Source organism: Camelus dromedarius, chromosome 5, assembly GCF_036321535.1.
Source record: "Camelus dromedarius isolate mCamDro1 chromosome 5, mCamDro1.pat, whole genome shotgun sequence".
Classification (NCBI taxonomy): Eukaryota; Metazoa; Chordata; class Mammalia; order Artiodactyla; family Camelidae; genus Camelus; species Camelus dromedarius.
The window spans coordinates 59,692,830-59,709,817 of record NC_087440.1 but is presented as its reverse complement, the minus strand read 5'-3'; the positions used below and the strand labels follow the sequence as shown (position 1 = coordinate 59,709,817).

General features: G+C 43.7%; 1 protein-coding gene across 1 annotated transcript in view; it reads right to left on the bottom strand.

Annotated features, from left to right (window-relative positions):
- The window catches only part of PRKCH (protein kinase C eta), a 206,210-nt gene that overhangs the window by 137,558 nt on the left and 51,664 nt on the right, over positions 1 to 16,988 (bottom strand). Inside the window, exon 2 of the mRNA XM_010976676.3 lies at positions 7,720 to 7,783. Coding sequence (XP_010974978.2) covers positions 7,720 to 7,783 — 64 coding nt within the window. The remainder of the gene's footprint in view (positions 1 to 7,719; positions 7,784 to 16,988) is intronic.

Here is a 16,988-nt window from a genome sequence, read left to right as displayed (position 1 = left end):
AGCCTAGCACAGTGTCTGCTCCTCAGAAGGGGTTCAATACATGAACGTGCTGTCACGGGTGGGAGGAGCAAGCCAACTGTGACATGGGACAATTAGTCTCAAGCCTTTACAGAGGTCACTTCTTTTTCCAGTTCCCCTTTCTCTCCCATTCCCTTAAAGTCTCTTCCTTTCTCTCCTACCCTGTCCCCCAACCCAGCAGTCATTTCCAATGGGAGCCACAAAACTGGCAGGAGAACGGAAGGACCGGCAGGAGAACGGAAGAAGTCGCTCATTCCTCAGTCTGAAGATATGGGAAGAATACATTAAAGAAAAGAAAAAAGCTAAATTTTAAAAATGAAATCAACGAGCTGTCACTGGGCTTAAAACATGAGAAAGGAAAACTGAAAATCAACCGCCATCAGAGATTACTTTTTCTCCTTCAAAAATGTCGTATGTTGTGAGCAACAGATAACAGTGAAAAACTGTGGGTGGCAGCTTTCAAGCAGTAACGCATGTTTCATCAGCCTTGGTGCACGTGGCCACAATGATTTAGCAGAGAACATAGTTATGTGTAAAGCAGTGGTCTGACACAAGAAATTTGAGTGAAAAAATGAAGCAATGGTTCAAGAAGAAGATCAGATGCTTATACTACTCCATAATGCGCTGCCTTAGTAGAAGAAATAAGCAGCTACCAAAATTTAAGCATTTTTCATATTCTTCCTGTGGGAAATACGTATGAGTTCCAAACAAGGTAAGAAGAGTCCGAAAGCAGGGGGCTAAAGTTTCAGCCAAGTTTTCTCAAGGAGCTTCACATCCGCAAATGACAAGTGCTTTGTCCAGTTGTGTTTTTGTTTGTCTTTTCCAAAGCTGAATACTTTCAAGTTTGCTTTGGGAACTCCAGGGGAAAACACATGTGCACACAGAACTTTTGTCTTACTGTCTTTGTAAAGATACTTCTCCCATTAATTCTTTCACTTTACTTTTTTCTTTTAGGAAACTATCTTAATATTAAACTTTGCAAGTGCCAAATGTTATGCAATGGTTAGTAGGAGACGCTGCACTTGTCATTCATTCTAAGTGAGAACTTTACGACAGAACGGACGGAATTATCTTACTCATGTCTTCCTACCTGCGGTTTTTGACTCACGGCCTCATATTTATTTGGAACTTTTAAAGATATTTCTGAAGTACTTTAGTCATTTAAAGCTTTTAACTTGCCTCTTCATCATATATAAAAATTGAGAATTAAGGATAAAATACATACAGACAAAAAACACCAGCTTTAATTTATAAATGAGAATGGGTAGCGTGTATTCAAAGTTACAGCATTATTTCGACATCAGGGAGGCAACCCAGATTCTGGTTTTTGTCTAGGAAACAGATATTTTAAATGTGTAATTTCAATTTCTTATTAAAAAGAATTTCAGATGCATGCAAACGTAGACAGAGACTTAACAACAAACCTACCCAGATGTAACCAACACCCAGCTTCCACAGCCAATTTGTGGCTAAGCTGCTTTTATCTGTACCCTATCCCCTCCTCCCAACTCTGGATTATCCTGAAGTCAATCTCAGATAGCATGTCATTTCATCCGTAAACACTTCGATATGGATGTCTAACAGATGTTCCTTTTGTTTTAAACAACCACAATACCGCAATCACAGTGAAACAATGTTAACTCCTTCACATCATCGTGTATACAGTCTCCAGGCCCATTTTCTCAGTTGCGTCCTGGGAGTCATTGTTTTGCCATTTGTGTTTGACATGTTCCACATGTTGAAACTGGTTAATATGTTGCTCTTTTGTAATTTTGGTTTTCCCTCCTTCTCTTCTCCCCCTTTTCTTCCAATTTTTAGTCAAGTCTCTTGTCCTATCAAAATTTTCCAAAATCTGGATTTTCCTGACTGCATCCCATGGTGTCATTTAAAACGTGCCCCTGTCCCCTATACTTCCTCTCAACTGGCAGTTAGATCTGGAAGCCTGACCAGATTTGAGCTCAATTTTCTTGACAAGACCACCTCACAGATGGCATGTGGCTCCCATCAGGAAGCACATATTGTCTGGTTTTCTCTCTGTGGGACCATCATTTAAGCTTGAGGTGCCCTGAAACCAGGCAAATTTCACTTATGCGAAAACTACATAATCTTCAAATCTTACTGCGTATTTCTTAATAACATTACAGTGCAGCAACATCTTTCCTGATTTGTTCTCACATGAGGGGCTATCACCATTTAATTTCTTTGTGTTGCTTCTCTTCCAATTATTGCTGCTCTGAGTTTAGTTCAATGCATTTTCTTCAGTTCTTCAAACCTCTTTTTTTTTAATCCACTCCACTCTCCCAGGTAAGAACTAGTCCAATAAAGTGATGATCAAACAGGGTCACAGTGACAGCATCTGTCATTGTGAATTACAAAGCCAGGTCTCTGTCATCGCCTTAATAAATTTCAGCTTGGTTAGGTGGTCGATCCAGTTGTTTGCCTCCAGAAAGGCTTAGCCAGAATGAAATAAAGAGTGACATGAGACAGCTTTTTCAAAGTAATCAATCACTTCTATTGTGTCTATTTCAGCAGCAGTGCTCAGGAGAGTTCTGTATCTGATCAAGAGTGAGAGCACCTTTCTTAGATAAACAATGGTAATGGGTTTCTGATCCAGTAGATAATCTTATGCCTTCGGCGCTGCGACAGACTTCCACAAAGAGTTTTTCTCGTTCCATCTCAGTTTGATGAAGAGCCCTCACTGCAGGATTTTAAGCAGGCTCACTCCTCACCTCGGCATTAAGCAGAAACCTGCACACAGCACACTGGATCATCACCTTGTGAAGCTATGACTGTTAACACCAATTCAAGTGGGACTTTCCAGAAAGCCTTTTATGTCCTGTCTTTTCTTCAAACTTCATTATCAAACATTTTGATGCCAATTTGGAAGATGTTATACCATCTGGCAAAGCAGTCCCTGGCATGCAGTAAGCACTCAAATATTATTGGATGAATAATGAATGCATTAATAAAATGAGTGTTCATTAAGTAAACCATCAACATCATTGGGGTGAGTTTGACAAATTAGGATCTGTGAGCCAGGTCCTTAATTATCGGTATTCCACAGAGTTCTGTTAGTCAGCCTTGGTTTTCTCTCTAAATCTTCTCACTGCATCCCTTCATCCATGTGCTTGTCTCCCACTGGCTCCCAGAGATATATCTCAAGCCGAGATCTCTTCCCAAACTCTAGACTCTTATTTCTAGTTCTTACTAAACATCTCCATTTGGGTTTCCCACAAGCTTCTCAAACTCCACCTGTTCAAAGCTGAATTCATCACATTCCATTCCCATGTCTCTACTCTGGTAAATGACTCCACAACATCCTCTGAGCATCATCGGAGGCTCATCTCCATCCCTGACACCCTATGAACTGCCAATTCCTGTTGATTTCATGAGTTATGCATTTCTCATAGCGGTCCCGTCCCCTGCATCCATCCCCGCAGATTCCAACTTAACTCGAGCTCTAGAAATCTCTCCCTTAGACAACTTTAATAGTCTCTTACAGGCTGTCCACACCCCTGTCTCCTCTTATGATCTAACAACCCCCTCCCCCAAGCCCCTTGTACCCACTGCTACCAAGTCACATTTTGTTTCTCTTTCCTTAAAGCCCCTCAATGGCACCCCATCATGTCTACTAGCCTAGAAGTAGTGTGACCATGCAATTTATCCTCTAACCTGGGATCCTTCTGAGAGTGACAGGTGATGTTGTTAATAGTTATACTGGTACAGCAAATAAACTCATTCTATCCCAGGCAAACTGACACATGAGGCCCTCCCAAGTCTCTGCAAGACCTCCCACTGCACCCCCACCTTTGGCACCCGCCCCCCACCACCACTTTCAGTCTCCAGAACCCGTCACTGTTTTCTCACCTCTGCGCCTGTGTACGGACCATCTTCCCCTCCTGAACTATCTTCCCCTCCTGAACTATCTTCCCCTCCTGGCAAGTTTCTATTGATCATTCCAACTTGATTTAAACATCACCTCTCCTGTGAAGCTTCCTCTAAAATCTTCTGCCTGCTCTGATCACATATTCCCACAAGCCCACATTGTGCCTTGGACTCATTCCTGCGCTGGGACCTGGGCCCCTTCGCTGCACACATGGGCTGCATCTGCCCCCAGTCCTGTGAGCTCCTTCACCAAAGCATCCATGTCTTGTTCATCTTTACCTCTTCAGCGTCTGTGATGAGATCACAGGTCTGTAATCAGCAGGTGTTTCTCATGACACTTCTGAATCCTATATGGTATTTAATAAAAACTTTCTTGCCTTCGCTGCTAATTCGGCATAATTAATGCAAGATGAGAAGACGAGACAGGATGAAATAAGGAGTAGTCAGTAGCTCCTAATGCCAGTCCTGTACATCACAGACTACATCTCCATTTCAGCAATTGCTTTTTAAAGGAGAACTCTGGGACTGTAGTATCTGGGCTAAGGGCAGAACCCCCATAGGAGGCCATGAAAGGGAAACAGGCATGGTGATAAGCCAACATCATATTAGAAACTGTCCACTCAATTCTTGAGGCATCTAGTATAAAATAAAGGCATTGTCAAAAAAAAACCACACCTGCTGGGCATACATGGGGTCCCAGGCAGGGGTGGGGAGAATAACAGGAATCCTGCTGCCATGACAACAGGAACACAGGGATAAGAACCCACCTGCATGCCTTCCTAGAGCACTTTACAGTTTGCAAAGCCCTTCCCTATGCATTATATTATCTGACCTTCAAAACGACCCTGTGAGATAGATCAGATGCACCCCAAGGCTCTACCAACATATCTTGAGTTTGACAACCCCTCTGGGATCCCAGGTCAATGCCCCTGTCATAACCTGAGACACACTGGGAAAGTCTGACCTCATCCTGCTCCCTCATGTAAAATCCTTCAGTGTCTGAAATGGGAACTCAAACCCCAAATGTTCTATCAGTCAACCTGTCGCCTGATGGCCAGGGATCACCCAGGGTGGCTGATAGGAGTGAGGCCAAGCCAGCGACATCCTCACAGCATTGGGTCTAGGGCTACCACAGCAGAGGCAGCTGTATGGGGGCTGGGGGGCTCCATTCCCTTCTTGTCTAACGCACACAGAGGCTGCTGCCACGTCCTCTGCAGCTGACAAGGCAGCTGAGCCCTAAGGCAGTGGCAACCAGCCAGCTTGAGCTGAGCCCCCAGCCTAGGAGAAAACTAACAAGACAAGCCTCCCACAGAGAGAGCAAGCAGATCTGAGCTTTTAAAACATAGCCCACGCAGTGACGCCACAGCTCCTGAAATGTCAACATTAAAAATCTATTTCTCATGGCTAAAACAGCTCTTTTAGCATCTTTAAAAATATGCAGACACACCCGAGAAGGATCTAGTACTAAGATATCAATCACTATCACTTTAGTGTGAATTCGTCTGTGAATTCACTATCTTCCTTATTAGCGAGTATTCCTGGAGAGAGGAGATCCCTGGGCATCTTACTGGACTAAGAGACAGCTGAAGGAACAAAGCAGGAAGGACTAACTTAAAGGGAGGCAGAATTACCAAAGATGAACTCAGCCTGCCTCACAGTTTCACCCAGGGTCACTTCTGAAAGGAATACAATTGCAATGACCTGGAAAGAACTCACCCCTGGGAAGACTTGACATTCCCTTCTTCTTACCACTAAAACTAGTAAATTAATACTATGAGAACACCAACGAGTATTCCAGTGCCACTGCCTTGATTTTTCTACTTTACAATGAAGGAAGATAGAAACGTAATAAAATTTAGTCCTAGACAGCCAGTGGGGCTCTGAAAAAAGATGTCAAGTAATGACTATGGCACCGTCAGGCCTGGTCTAACACGCGTGGCCTTACTCCATTGGTCCCTTGTCGCTTAGTGCAGAAAGGTAGATTAGCATATTCAAAATCTCACCCACTCCTCATTCTTGCCTCTTTTCTCACTGCTGGGCTTGCCTATACTACGGTTGTGCACACGTTCCATGTGCTGTAAGAATGTGCTATCGGCAGTTTTCTGTGATACAACATTACATTGTGTTCAACTGAGTTATGAGTAGATTCATTTTTCTCACAAATCCTGAATGTACAAGATACCAAGCAAAACTAAGAGACCTGTGAGCAGGCAGGAGACCCCCAAATAGTTTTTTCCTGTTCAGGCATCCCAGGTTTCTGCTAATTTCAATATCAGAGCAAAAAGATAAGATGCAACGATTGAGACAACAGGTTGAGAAATGCCATCATGAAGACAATTTGCCCACATGAATGAGTAGTGTTGGCTGAGAGGAGAGAAAACTGTTTCTTAAAGAAGGTGTTGCCAGTTTGCAAAACGCCACTGCCAAGCAGATAAACCATTAAGCCACACATTTAAAGATCTTCACGAGGATTTTAGTGATGGTGGAGAAGCTTGTAGTGGACTAACTCTCCAACCAAAAACTAACATTTTTAGAAATACAGTATAAAACAATTCACTGGAAACACCGGAGAGCAACCAGGAAAGGGACAGAAAATAGAGGGAATTTGATCTGCAAATTAAAACCACAAGATAGCATTTCATATCCACCAGAATGTCTAAAATTAAAGAGAATGACCATAGCAAGTGTTGGTGAGGATATGGAGTACCTGGCACTCTCATACATTGCTGGTTGGAATATGAGACTACAAGCACTTTGGAAAACCATTTGAGAGTTTCTTATAAAGTTAAATATGTATCTCCTCTATTACGCGGCAATTCCACTCTAGGGTATTTACCCAAAAGAAATCAAAGTGTAATTTATGTGCAAGAATGTCTATGGAAGCATTATTCATAATAACCCCAAACAGGGAAAACTCCAAAATGCCCATCAAGAGGAGAATGGGCAAACAAGATTGTGCTACATTTATATAATGGAATACCCAGCAATAAAAAGGGACAGAATACTAATATACACAATGATGTGAATGGGTCTCATAGAAATTATGCCGAGCAAAAGAAATCAGACACAAATGAGAATGCACAATGTAGTTCCATTTATATGAACTTCTAGAATAGATAAAACTAATCTATGGTGGAAAAACAAAACAAACCATTTATTGCCTCTGGCAGCAGGGGACTGATTGGGAAAGGACACGGGTAACTTTCAGAAGGACGGAAATGTTCTATGTCTTGGACTGGAGTGCTAGTTTCACGGCTGTATGCATTTGTCAAAATAAAATTCTTCACTTCTGATCTATTCATTTCACTGTATATAAATTTTGCTTCAATTTAAAAAAAAATTGGGGAGTGAGAGGTGGGGGTAGTATCAAGGGAAGAGGAACAGAACCCCTGAAAGGACAGAATGAGATAAAGATTATAAGGAAGAAGACATGATCCTTAGATTTTTTAATACATTCAGGGGCAAACTAAAAGGTTGGTCCCAACCAAAAATCTCAAGTACAGTCTAACAGACATAAAACAAGAGAGACAAGAACCTCTTGAACTAAGAACTAGGATGATGATGAATAAAATTAAGAACTCAGTGAGTGTGTTAAACAAAACACAAGGTCACCAGAGTTAGCAAATATAGTTAATCTGGCAACCCAAACCAACAGACCATTAGACAACAAAATACCAGCCAGCCTAATTTAAACAGTCAATTTTTTTAAAGCATCTTTTACAAAATGCTCTTCTTATAATTTCTGTGATAGAAATTCCTACAGAGCATGAAGTAAGATTATACAAATACCAGAAAACACCCAAAACTCATTCTTACCTTCAGAGAAACTCCCTGTTAGGGTTATTACGACAAATACTTTCCCTTCCGGCTCGAGATCCACCTACAAAGAGAAAAAATTGTATGTTATAGTCAGATTTTGACGTATTTCTTGTGGGCCTCTTATAACGCTTTACAGAGAGGCCTCAATGTGCAAATCGCAGCCACAGATCGGATCTCAGCCTTTCATTAAACAGTAGAGCAGCGAGCAACTAGGGATAGTGCAAGAAACTGTAACGGCTGGAAAGCAATCTGAAGGAGATCCATCTTGCCGTGTTTTCTCAATCTCGATTTTTTCCTCTTCCACTTCGGCTCTTTGTGACATTGATAAGCATCCATAAACATGGTCATTGTTTTGGAGACACCTCTAATTTACGGGCACCATTTGTAAGAACAACACTCTATTAAAGCATGTGGCAAGTGTGTGAAGGGGAGAAATAATGGCAACACATTAGGCCATGAGCAAACGTGGCTGGTCAGCAGCAAGCCTGTAGCTGCAGGAAGGGATGAGTTTGACTGGAAGAGTGCTGTCTCTCTCTGAACCACTTCCACCTGAGTGCAGTCCATCTTCAGGAAGCAGCAGGGAAGGCGGTACCCGCGCTGTGCCTTCCATACTCTCAACACTTTCCAGGAACATCAACTTTCCTTCAAGTTCTTATCTATGAGCTGAGAAAATAAGACGCAACTTCTGCAAATGAGGCAGCTTGATGTCTTCTCACTAGGTCCCGTCCTCGGTACACACTCCTGTGTCCCAAAGCCCCTTCCACAGTACATCCCCAGGACGCGGCAGTGCCCTCCACATCTGCTCTGACCACCCTGGCCCAGGCAGGCAGGCTTTGCCCTCCTTGTGCTAACTGTGAACTACCTGTGAACACCTCGAGGCCATGGACTCCGAGGTTCTCCTGGACCCAAACACATGAATTTACAATTGTCCTGAATAAAATCTTGTCTGGTTTATTAACCCATGGCTCCAGTTCTGTCTTTGATACTTCATCTAAGAGAGAGAGGTCCAGAGATGCTGAGTATAGATGTGGATGGCCATTGGGGTAGAATATTAAATTTAAATGAGCTGCAAATCATGTGGTACAGTGTCAGACTAGACCAGGATGTGGGCCCCCATCTGACTGCCACCACTGGCTTTGGACTCTAGGCAAGGTCCTTAGCCATCCCGAGCTTCACTGCTCTTATCGGAAAGTCCATGATGTCATTACTCAGTGTTTCTGACAGGGCTTCCATCCCACCATCTCAAAGAGCCTTAATCATACTATTTACTGTTTTTATTGTACCTATAGATGACAAATACTGAAGAAGGAAAAAAAATGCATTGAACTTATCCAAGCTCACCACCACCTATTTTTAAACACTACACCCTGATTATACTTTTTCAAAATAAAAGACACCTGTTTCAAACTGACTCAGAAAGCTTCATCTATATAACAGCCTCTTCTTATAAACCCTGCCTCTCTCTTCATGGAATCCGCCATCAGTGCGGTTACCACACTGTAACTCGCCTGTATTCACATCAGCTTCTTGCATCACGACTGCTGCTCACTTAACGATATCCCCTTAACTATCTGAACGCCACTTGTGAACCTTGATGGAACAATTCTGAAAATAGAGCTCTCTGGAGAGATGACTAAACAGGATGTCAGTCTCTAATTGTCTCCACTCTGCCTTGACTTGTTTCAAGTCAAAAATATGTTATTTTTGAAAGCCACTCCCTCATCTTTAAATATAAAAGCCTGGCAGAGCCACACACATGCACACACATTCGACCTCACAACATCAGCTGCTGCTGGTGCAGAAGGAGCTGCCGCCAGCCTCTGGACAGACGGACTGCCAGGCTGCCTCCGCAATCCAGCCCACACGCTCCCTCCACCACTGCCCGGGGGGCCCACAAAGAAGTCCACTCCACCCCGATGGGCCAGGAGCAGCTCTGACAGATGGCAGGAGACTCCAGCACTTGGAGCCAGAAGCCCTCACAGTTCGACAGGTTTGCTTCGTCGTTTTTGCCCCATGCCACCTTCCCGGTGGAAAAACCAGACACCAACGCCGTCTTCAAGCGTTAGTCCATCTATGACCTCTGACCTGAGAATAGCTTTTACCAACTGCAGGTCAAGACTCATTAGTGAGACAGGAAAACAATGTAGTAGGCTGCACACAACAGGGACCTTTAAGTAGAATCAAGTGGAACAGAAAATGTTAACATGCAAAATAGTAAGAACAAGAATCATGGAATGAAAATACTGTTTGCAGTTTTGTATGCATGTATAAGGGTATAGTGGGTTTTAGGGTAAAATGTATTCCTTACTCTGTCACAGAGAAATAGTTGGAAAAGGTGGCCTTAGCGGTTACCTGTTCCAGCTCCATAGTGCTGATAGTTGCTGGCATTTATTCATGTTGGTTGCTTAGATACCTCCAATGACAGCCAACTCACTACCACCACAGCCGGCCGCTTTCATTCCTGTACCCCAAGGAAGATCTTTCTCTAACAGCAGAAATGCAGAGACCAATAGTTTCCATTCACTGACGCCAGTTTTGCCTCTACAGCTATAGTGTATTTTATCTCCAGGTGAACATCCATTCCAGCTTCTGGGAACAGCATTTCAGCTTTATCTGAAAACTGCCTCACCCTCACATTCGCCCAAATGGCTCAGCTGAGATCCTATCCCTCATTCCAGAGTGGACACGTGACCCAGGTTTGCTCAACAGAGCAATGAATTCCCTCGGCTGCGAGGACTGGCCTGGAGCTGACATGTGCCCTGTATCTGGCCACCTGAGTAACTGCTACTCCCTACCCTCAGTCACTGGTTTGGGTGTGGGCACAAAAATCCGAGTCTGTCCAATCAGGCATCCTGAATCTACAAGGAAGAATTAGAGTCTCACTCCTGCTGGACTTCAGTCTGGAAGCACACAAACTTAGGAGTGCCTGGCCCCCTTCTTGTCACCACGCTGGGCTGGAGAATGAAGCCAACAAAGAAGAGAGAGCTGAGAGACAGGAGGAGACCAAGGCTTGGTATCATTTAAACCCTTAGATCAGGCCTCCCTACTTCTGAACTTCTTAGTTATTTGAGCCCACAAATCCTTTTGCTTTAAGGCCAGTTTGAGGAGGGGTTTCTATCATTCACACCAAAAAAGACTCATCTAAATTGGCAGCCAAAGAGAATAAGTCATGTTTTTAAAGACAATCATCACCTCCCCTCTACACCTTCTCACATCCACGCCATCCCTTGCGATCCGCTCCCTGTCTCCCTCTGACACTGAAACAGCTCCTGGAACCCTTGTCACCTTCCAGCGTCAGATCCAAAGATGCTTCACCTTGGCTGGCCTCTCCGCAGCATCTGATGCTCTTGCTGGCTTCCTTCTTGATGCATCTCCCTGGCTCCTTGCTTCCCCTCTTCCCTGGTCCTCCCATCACTCTTCCCTAACTTTCCCTCTCAGGCTCCTTGCTGGCACACATCTCTCTGGCTGCCTTTAAACCCTGAGGCTCCTAAGTCCTCTTTTCCTTCCACTGCAAGATTCAGACTTATGATTTCCAAACCTACCTGAGATTCTCTGGGGTAGGAGAAGGAGGAAAAACAAACATAAGAGAACCTCCAACAGGGTGTCGTCAGACTCTTTTCTTGAGCCTCGGGCACAGACTTTACTCTCAAACCTACCTGTGCACCTTTTCTGAAAGTGTCTCACTGGGATAAGTTCCTTTAACTCAACTTGTCCAGAGTCCAAAGTCTTACCCTCAACCCCTAATTGACACCTCCCATTCCTGACTCCACTGTTTCCCCAGCAGCCCGAGTTCCCCACCGTGTGCGGATCCAGTGAGTCCACTTTCTGAGCCTCTCTGAAACCCACCCCTTCCTCTCCACTCCTCCTGCCATGTCTCACCTAGCCTCTGGTGGTGGATCTGTAGCTGATTTTTGTCTCCAGACTCATTGTCCTCTAGCTGCTGCCAGTGACATTTCAAAGATGACACTCTGACCATGTGATGTCCTCACTTAAAATCCTTCTCTGTTCCCTCTCCCTTCCACGATAACATCCAAACTCCTTCGCAAGGTACACAACAGCCCTGCATGTAGTTCCTCACCACCCCAGACACATAAAATCCGCATCTCAGCCCCTTTTAACTACGTGTAGACTCTCCAGGCAGGTGTGCTATTTCACTTATAATCTGAGAGAACAAACTATGTTATGTGTCAGACAGTGTAATGGAGAATATAGTCCAAATCGTGAAAAATACCCATTACCTCTCTGAAGCTTATTGCCTAGTGATTTGGGACATGAGATCTTGTAAAAAATCCTTTCTTCTCTTTTTCACCTATCAAACTCCTATTTGTCCATTGAGACTCAACTCAAAACTCACCTTTTACAAGAAGACCTTTCCAGACCTCCTTTAGACAGTTGGGCAACCCCACACCATGGTGGAGACCATTGCTGGAACCCACTCAGGTTGCAGGCACTGACGCCCTGCCTCTCAGGACCCTGCCTTGCACATAAATGGTTTTGTGAATGAGCGAGTAAGTTAACATATGGATATTCCAAGCAGCTTTTCCTCCTTTTTCTTGTCTTTCACCATTCTGATCAGTTTCCTCCAGACACGCTCCAGTTTCTCCACATCCCCATTAAAGAGCGAACATCAGCCCACAGGTGGAACCAAACCTTAACAGGGCAAAGCAAGGTTATCACCAACCTGGATTTCAACACTGACAGCGTCCCGTAGTGATACAGCTACAGACTTTGTAAACACTTGGAGAAACCCCAGTGGCCCAGCTTGAGTTTGCCATCAGCTAAAACCCTTGCATCTTTTCCATATGCTGTGAGGCTCTGCTTCCCACATCCTGTGCAGTGCTTAGGCCCCAAATCCTAAGAGCTCTGTATTTTTTCTGTGGAATTTCACCTGGTTGTTCTTGGCCCCAAGGCAGATAGGATCCCAAATCCAGTCATTCAGTCACCCTCCTCCTCAGCTTTATGGCCAAATCAGGTCCTGGGATAACCTGTCACCATCTAAGGCACTTACAGAATGTCCACCAGGACAGAGCTGAGGTCAGAGGGCTAAGGAGGTCTTACACAGAAATCCATGCACTGAGCATTCTTTCTGTAACAGTCATTCAGGGAGAAGTGAATATGCAAACCCCTCTTTCCTACAGACCTCTTCTATTAGTGAGGAGGGTGACTCGTGGGCCCTTGTCAAAACCCAGAAAGCAATGATCTTTGAAAAATGATATTCTTATGCACAAATAGATAAATCACCAAAACTCAGTGTAAACAAATGGTGCTGTAACCACCAGGCGTCCATATGCACAGTAGTGAACTTCAACTCATACCTTGTAACTTACACAAAAATTAATCAACATGGATTGAAGACCTAAATATAAAACTGAAAACTTTAATACTTCAAGAAAATTATATCAGAGAAAATCTTTGGCACCTTGGTTTAGGGAAATATTTCTTAGATATGAAACCAAAAGCACAATCCATGAAAAAAATGAAATAATAAACTGGACTTCATCTAAATTAAAATTTCTACTCTTTGAAAGACACTGTCAAGAGAATGAAATACAAGCCACGAATCAGGAGAAAATATGTATAAATCATATCTGACAAAGCACTTGTATCCAGAATAAAGAACTCACAAAACTCAGTAAGAAAACTTTTTTAAAAAATGGGCTCCATCACTTCATTTCACTGAAGAAGGTATAATATAAAGATGGCAAATAAGTACATGAAAACAAGTTCAACATCATAAATCATTACAGAAATGCAAATTAAAACCACAGTGCAGTAACAATACATACCTCTTAGGATGGCTAGCATTAAAAAGTCTGATCACACTAAATGTAAGAATGTGGAGCAACTGGAACTCTCATATGTTGTTGACAGAACTGTAAAATGGTACCATCACTTTGGAAACAGTCAGCCATTTTCTTAAAGAGTTACACACACCTCCCATTTGATCCAGCCATTCAACTCCTAGGTATTTAGTCAAGAATAAAGCAAGCATATGTTCAAAGATATGTATGCAAATGATTACAAGGGCTTTTTAAAAAAAAAAAATGATATAGCTATACAATGGAGTAGTATTCAACAATAAAAAGAATAAACTATTGATGCATGTAACAGCATGGCAGAATACTAAATGAAAGAAGTCAAACGAAAAAGAGTACATTCTGCCTAGAAAAGGCAAGACAACATATAGTTTTACATGACTATATAGTTTCTATTGTGGCAGAAAACCTATCAGCGGTTGCCAGGGGACAGGTAAGGGAAATAAGACAGGTGATAGAGAAGTATTAGAAAGGGGCAGGAGAGTACTAAGACAACTACATGGAAAAGGAATACTCTTTTTAACAAATGGTGCTAGGACAACAGGGTTCCACGTGCCAAAGAATAAAGGCGGACCCCTACCTCACACCATATAGAAATATGAACTCAAAATGGATCACAGACCTAAAATAGCTAAAACTGTACAACTCTTAGAAGAAAACAGAGGATAAATTTTCCTGACCTTAGGCAATGGCTTTTTAGATGTGACATCAAAATTACAAGTGACCAAAAAAAAAAAAAAAAAAAGATAAATTGGACTGCACCCAAATGTAAAATTTCTATGTTATAAAGACAAACAGAACTGTCTACACCTCACTGCCCAAATGGCTTTCCCAAAGTGCCACTCTTGTCAACTCTTCTCCATGTAAGCCTCCAGTGGCTTCCGAGTGCCTTCAGAGGAAAGCTCACCCTGCTTCACCAGGCTTTCCAGGGCACCACGGGCTCCCCTCTTACTGCCTCCCCACTAATTTACCCAAACCTCTTTTTCACACTTCCATGCTTCAAACCTGCTCTTCCAGTCAGACCCGTCTCCTCACTGTGGTACAGCCACACCTGCACTCATGCTGCTGTCTCTGCCTAGAAAGCCTTTCTCTCTTCCCCTCTCATTCATCCCAACCTTGACTGGATGACTCCTGGGGTCAGGACCATTGCCAGGTGCTCAGGATTCCCCAGAGAAGCTCCCTGGGGCTGCCAGAGGAATGAGCAACGGAGTGCACCTGGCAAAGATGACGTAGCTACAGGAGCTGAAGGAAGCAACTTTTGCCAGGAAGATCCTGACATGCACATTGACCCCTCCAGTCTCAAAATTAGCCTCTCGATCATTATCTTAGTATTTACCTCTGCCCTTGAACAATTACATGAAACTGCATAGACTTACATCTCATCTCTTGCAGTAAGTCTGCAAGCTCTACTCCAGTGGGATCTGACACTTTTATATTCCCCAAAGGGCCCAGCAGAGTTCCCTGAACCAGGTCAACACTCAGCAAACATCTGTTGATGTGGTCTAATGAGCTGAACTGGAAGGTCACCTGAACACCTCAACGTCATCACCCATAAAATAGGAATGATAGTATTCCATCCTGTAATAAATACTCTAACAGCACTTCATAAAATATAAAAGCACTTCGAGATGGCTCCAAGGCAAACCAGGAGCATATGAACCACCCAGGCCCACTGCTTGGGGATCATACTCTGCTAGCTTGATGTGCCAGCAGGTCACCAGCACCCCCTCCTCTCACACACACCCTGAGCCAGTGTTTCCCTTCCCTCGGCACCACTTTGCAGAAGTTGGGTGAGTCACTTATATCCCTGATTTGGTCTTCTTGCCCATGAAACAAGAGGACTGTCTAAAAACCTCTCCAGCTCTAATGCTCCATGATTCTAAACAGGCTTGGATAAAAGCCTGCACACAGGACCCAACGGAAACACTCATTTAATTAACTGGTAATAATTTACAACCATTTCCCTTCACAAAAGGCATTAGAATTGATCACAGACAGGAAACTTCTGGCTGCTTAATATTCATCTCAGCCTGGGTTAAGCAAAAGGATCTAACATCTTCAAAGGAAAAAACCCAATCCTTCCTTTGGGCAAAGGTAGAAGGTTCACCCAGAGTCAGACATATGTGATGTTCAGATTCTCGGCTAGGTGGCTGGGCTTGGGCATGTTAGGTCAGTCATATCACCTAGCTCCCTGGGAACTTGGGCTAGACTTGTGCCCTCAGCTCCTAAGCGTGCTCCCTGCCAAATGCCAGGCCTCGGTGTTCCAGCCTCGCCTCCACGCTGCCAAGGCCAATGGGAGTGGCACTGGCTGATGGTGTGGCCTGATGGCTCTAGACAGGGGCACAAGGCAGGAGCTGGCCAGCGCAGGAGGTCTGTGCTGGGGCCGGGAAAATGCAGTGGGCAGCTTGGGTCCTGTTAGTCAGCTGCCTGGAGAACTCGAGTCAGTGTCATGTGCTGCGGACACCCAGCACATCCCCTCACCACGGGAAGGAGTTTAAAGGAAAAGCGGGTGAATGAGGCAAATTCTACACCCCTGCTGATTTTCTGTTTTCATCACTTATAACCATCAGACAAGCTTTATGTGTTAAAAGCACACTGGGAAGCACCACAGGTTGGAAACAATCAGGAAAAGAAGATGGCAAAAGCTGAACAGAAAAGTGAGACTTGTCAAATCTGACTGTAGTTTAAAGCAAAGGAAAACAACATCTTTAGTCAGTGATTAGATCATCATCACGCTAAGTCTGGACCCTCCGTGCAATCAAAGAGGATGGTGGGGACAGAGCCCTAGGTTGCGACCACAGCTCTGGGGGCAGGTCACCTGGCTTCTGCACTCAGACAATGAAAGTGGACTAGGCTTTAAGCCCCTTCTTATATCTAACAGTCTATGATTCCAAGCCAGAAACAGGTTCTGAACTCCAGAGGAAGTAAAGACCACTGATGAGTCTGTCTCTAAAAGGCACACTTAAGCCTCATGATGACTCTTCCCCACACCCACCTAAGCACACCCACAAAATCACTGTAAATTTCAGTTTAGAATTATTTCAGCTCACAGTCCAGTACCCCCCCCGTCCTAGTGTAAAAAGTGTACCTCCTGGCAGAAGTCCAACTCTTTTGTGTTAAGAGTAGTTTTTCTATTCTGTTCCATTGGTCTGTATGTCTGTTTTTGTACCAATACCATGCTGTCTTGATGACTGTAGCTCTATAGTATTGTCTGAAGTCTGGGAGAGTTATTCCTCCAGCCTCTTTCTTTCTCTTCAGTAATGCTTTGGCAATTCTAGGTCTTTGATGGTTCCATATAAATTTTATTACGATTTGGTCTAGTTCTGTGAAATATGTCCTGGGTAATTTGATAGGGATTGCATTAAATCTGTAGACTGCCTTGGGCAGTGTGACCATTTTAACAATATTGATTCTTCCAATCCAAGAGCATGGGATATGACTGAAAAATTG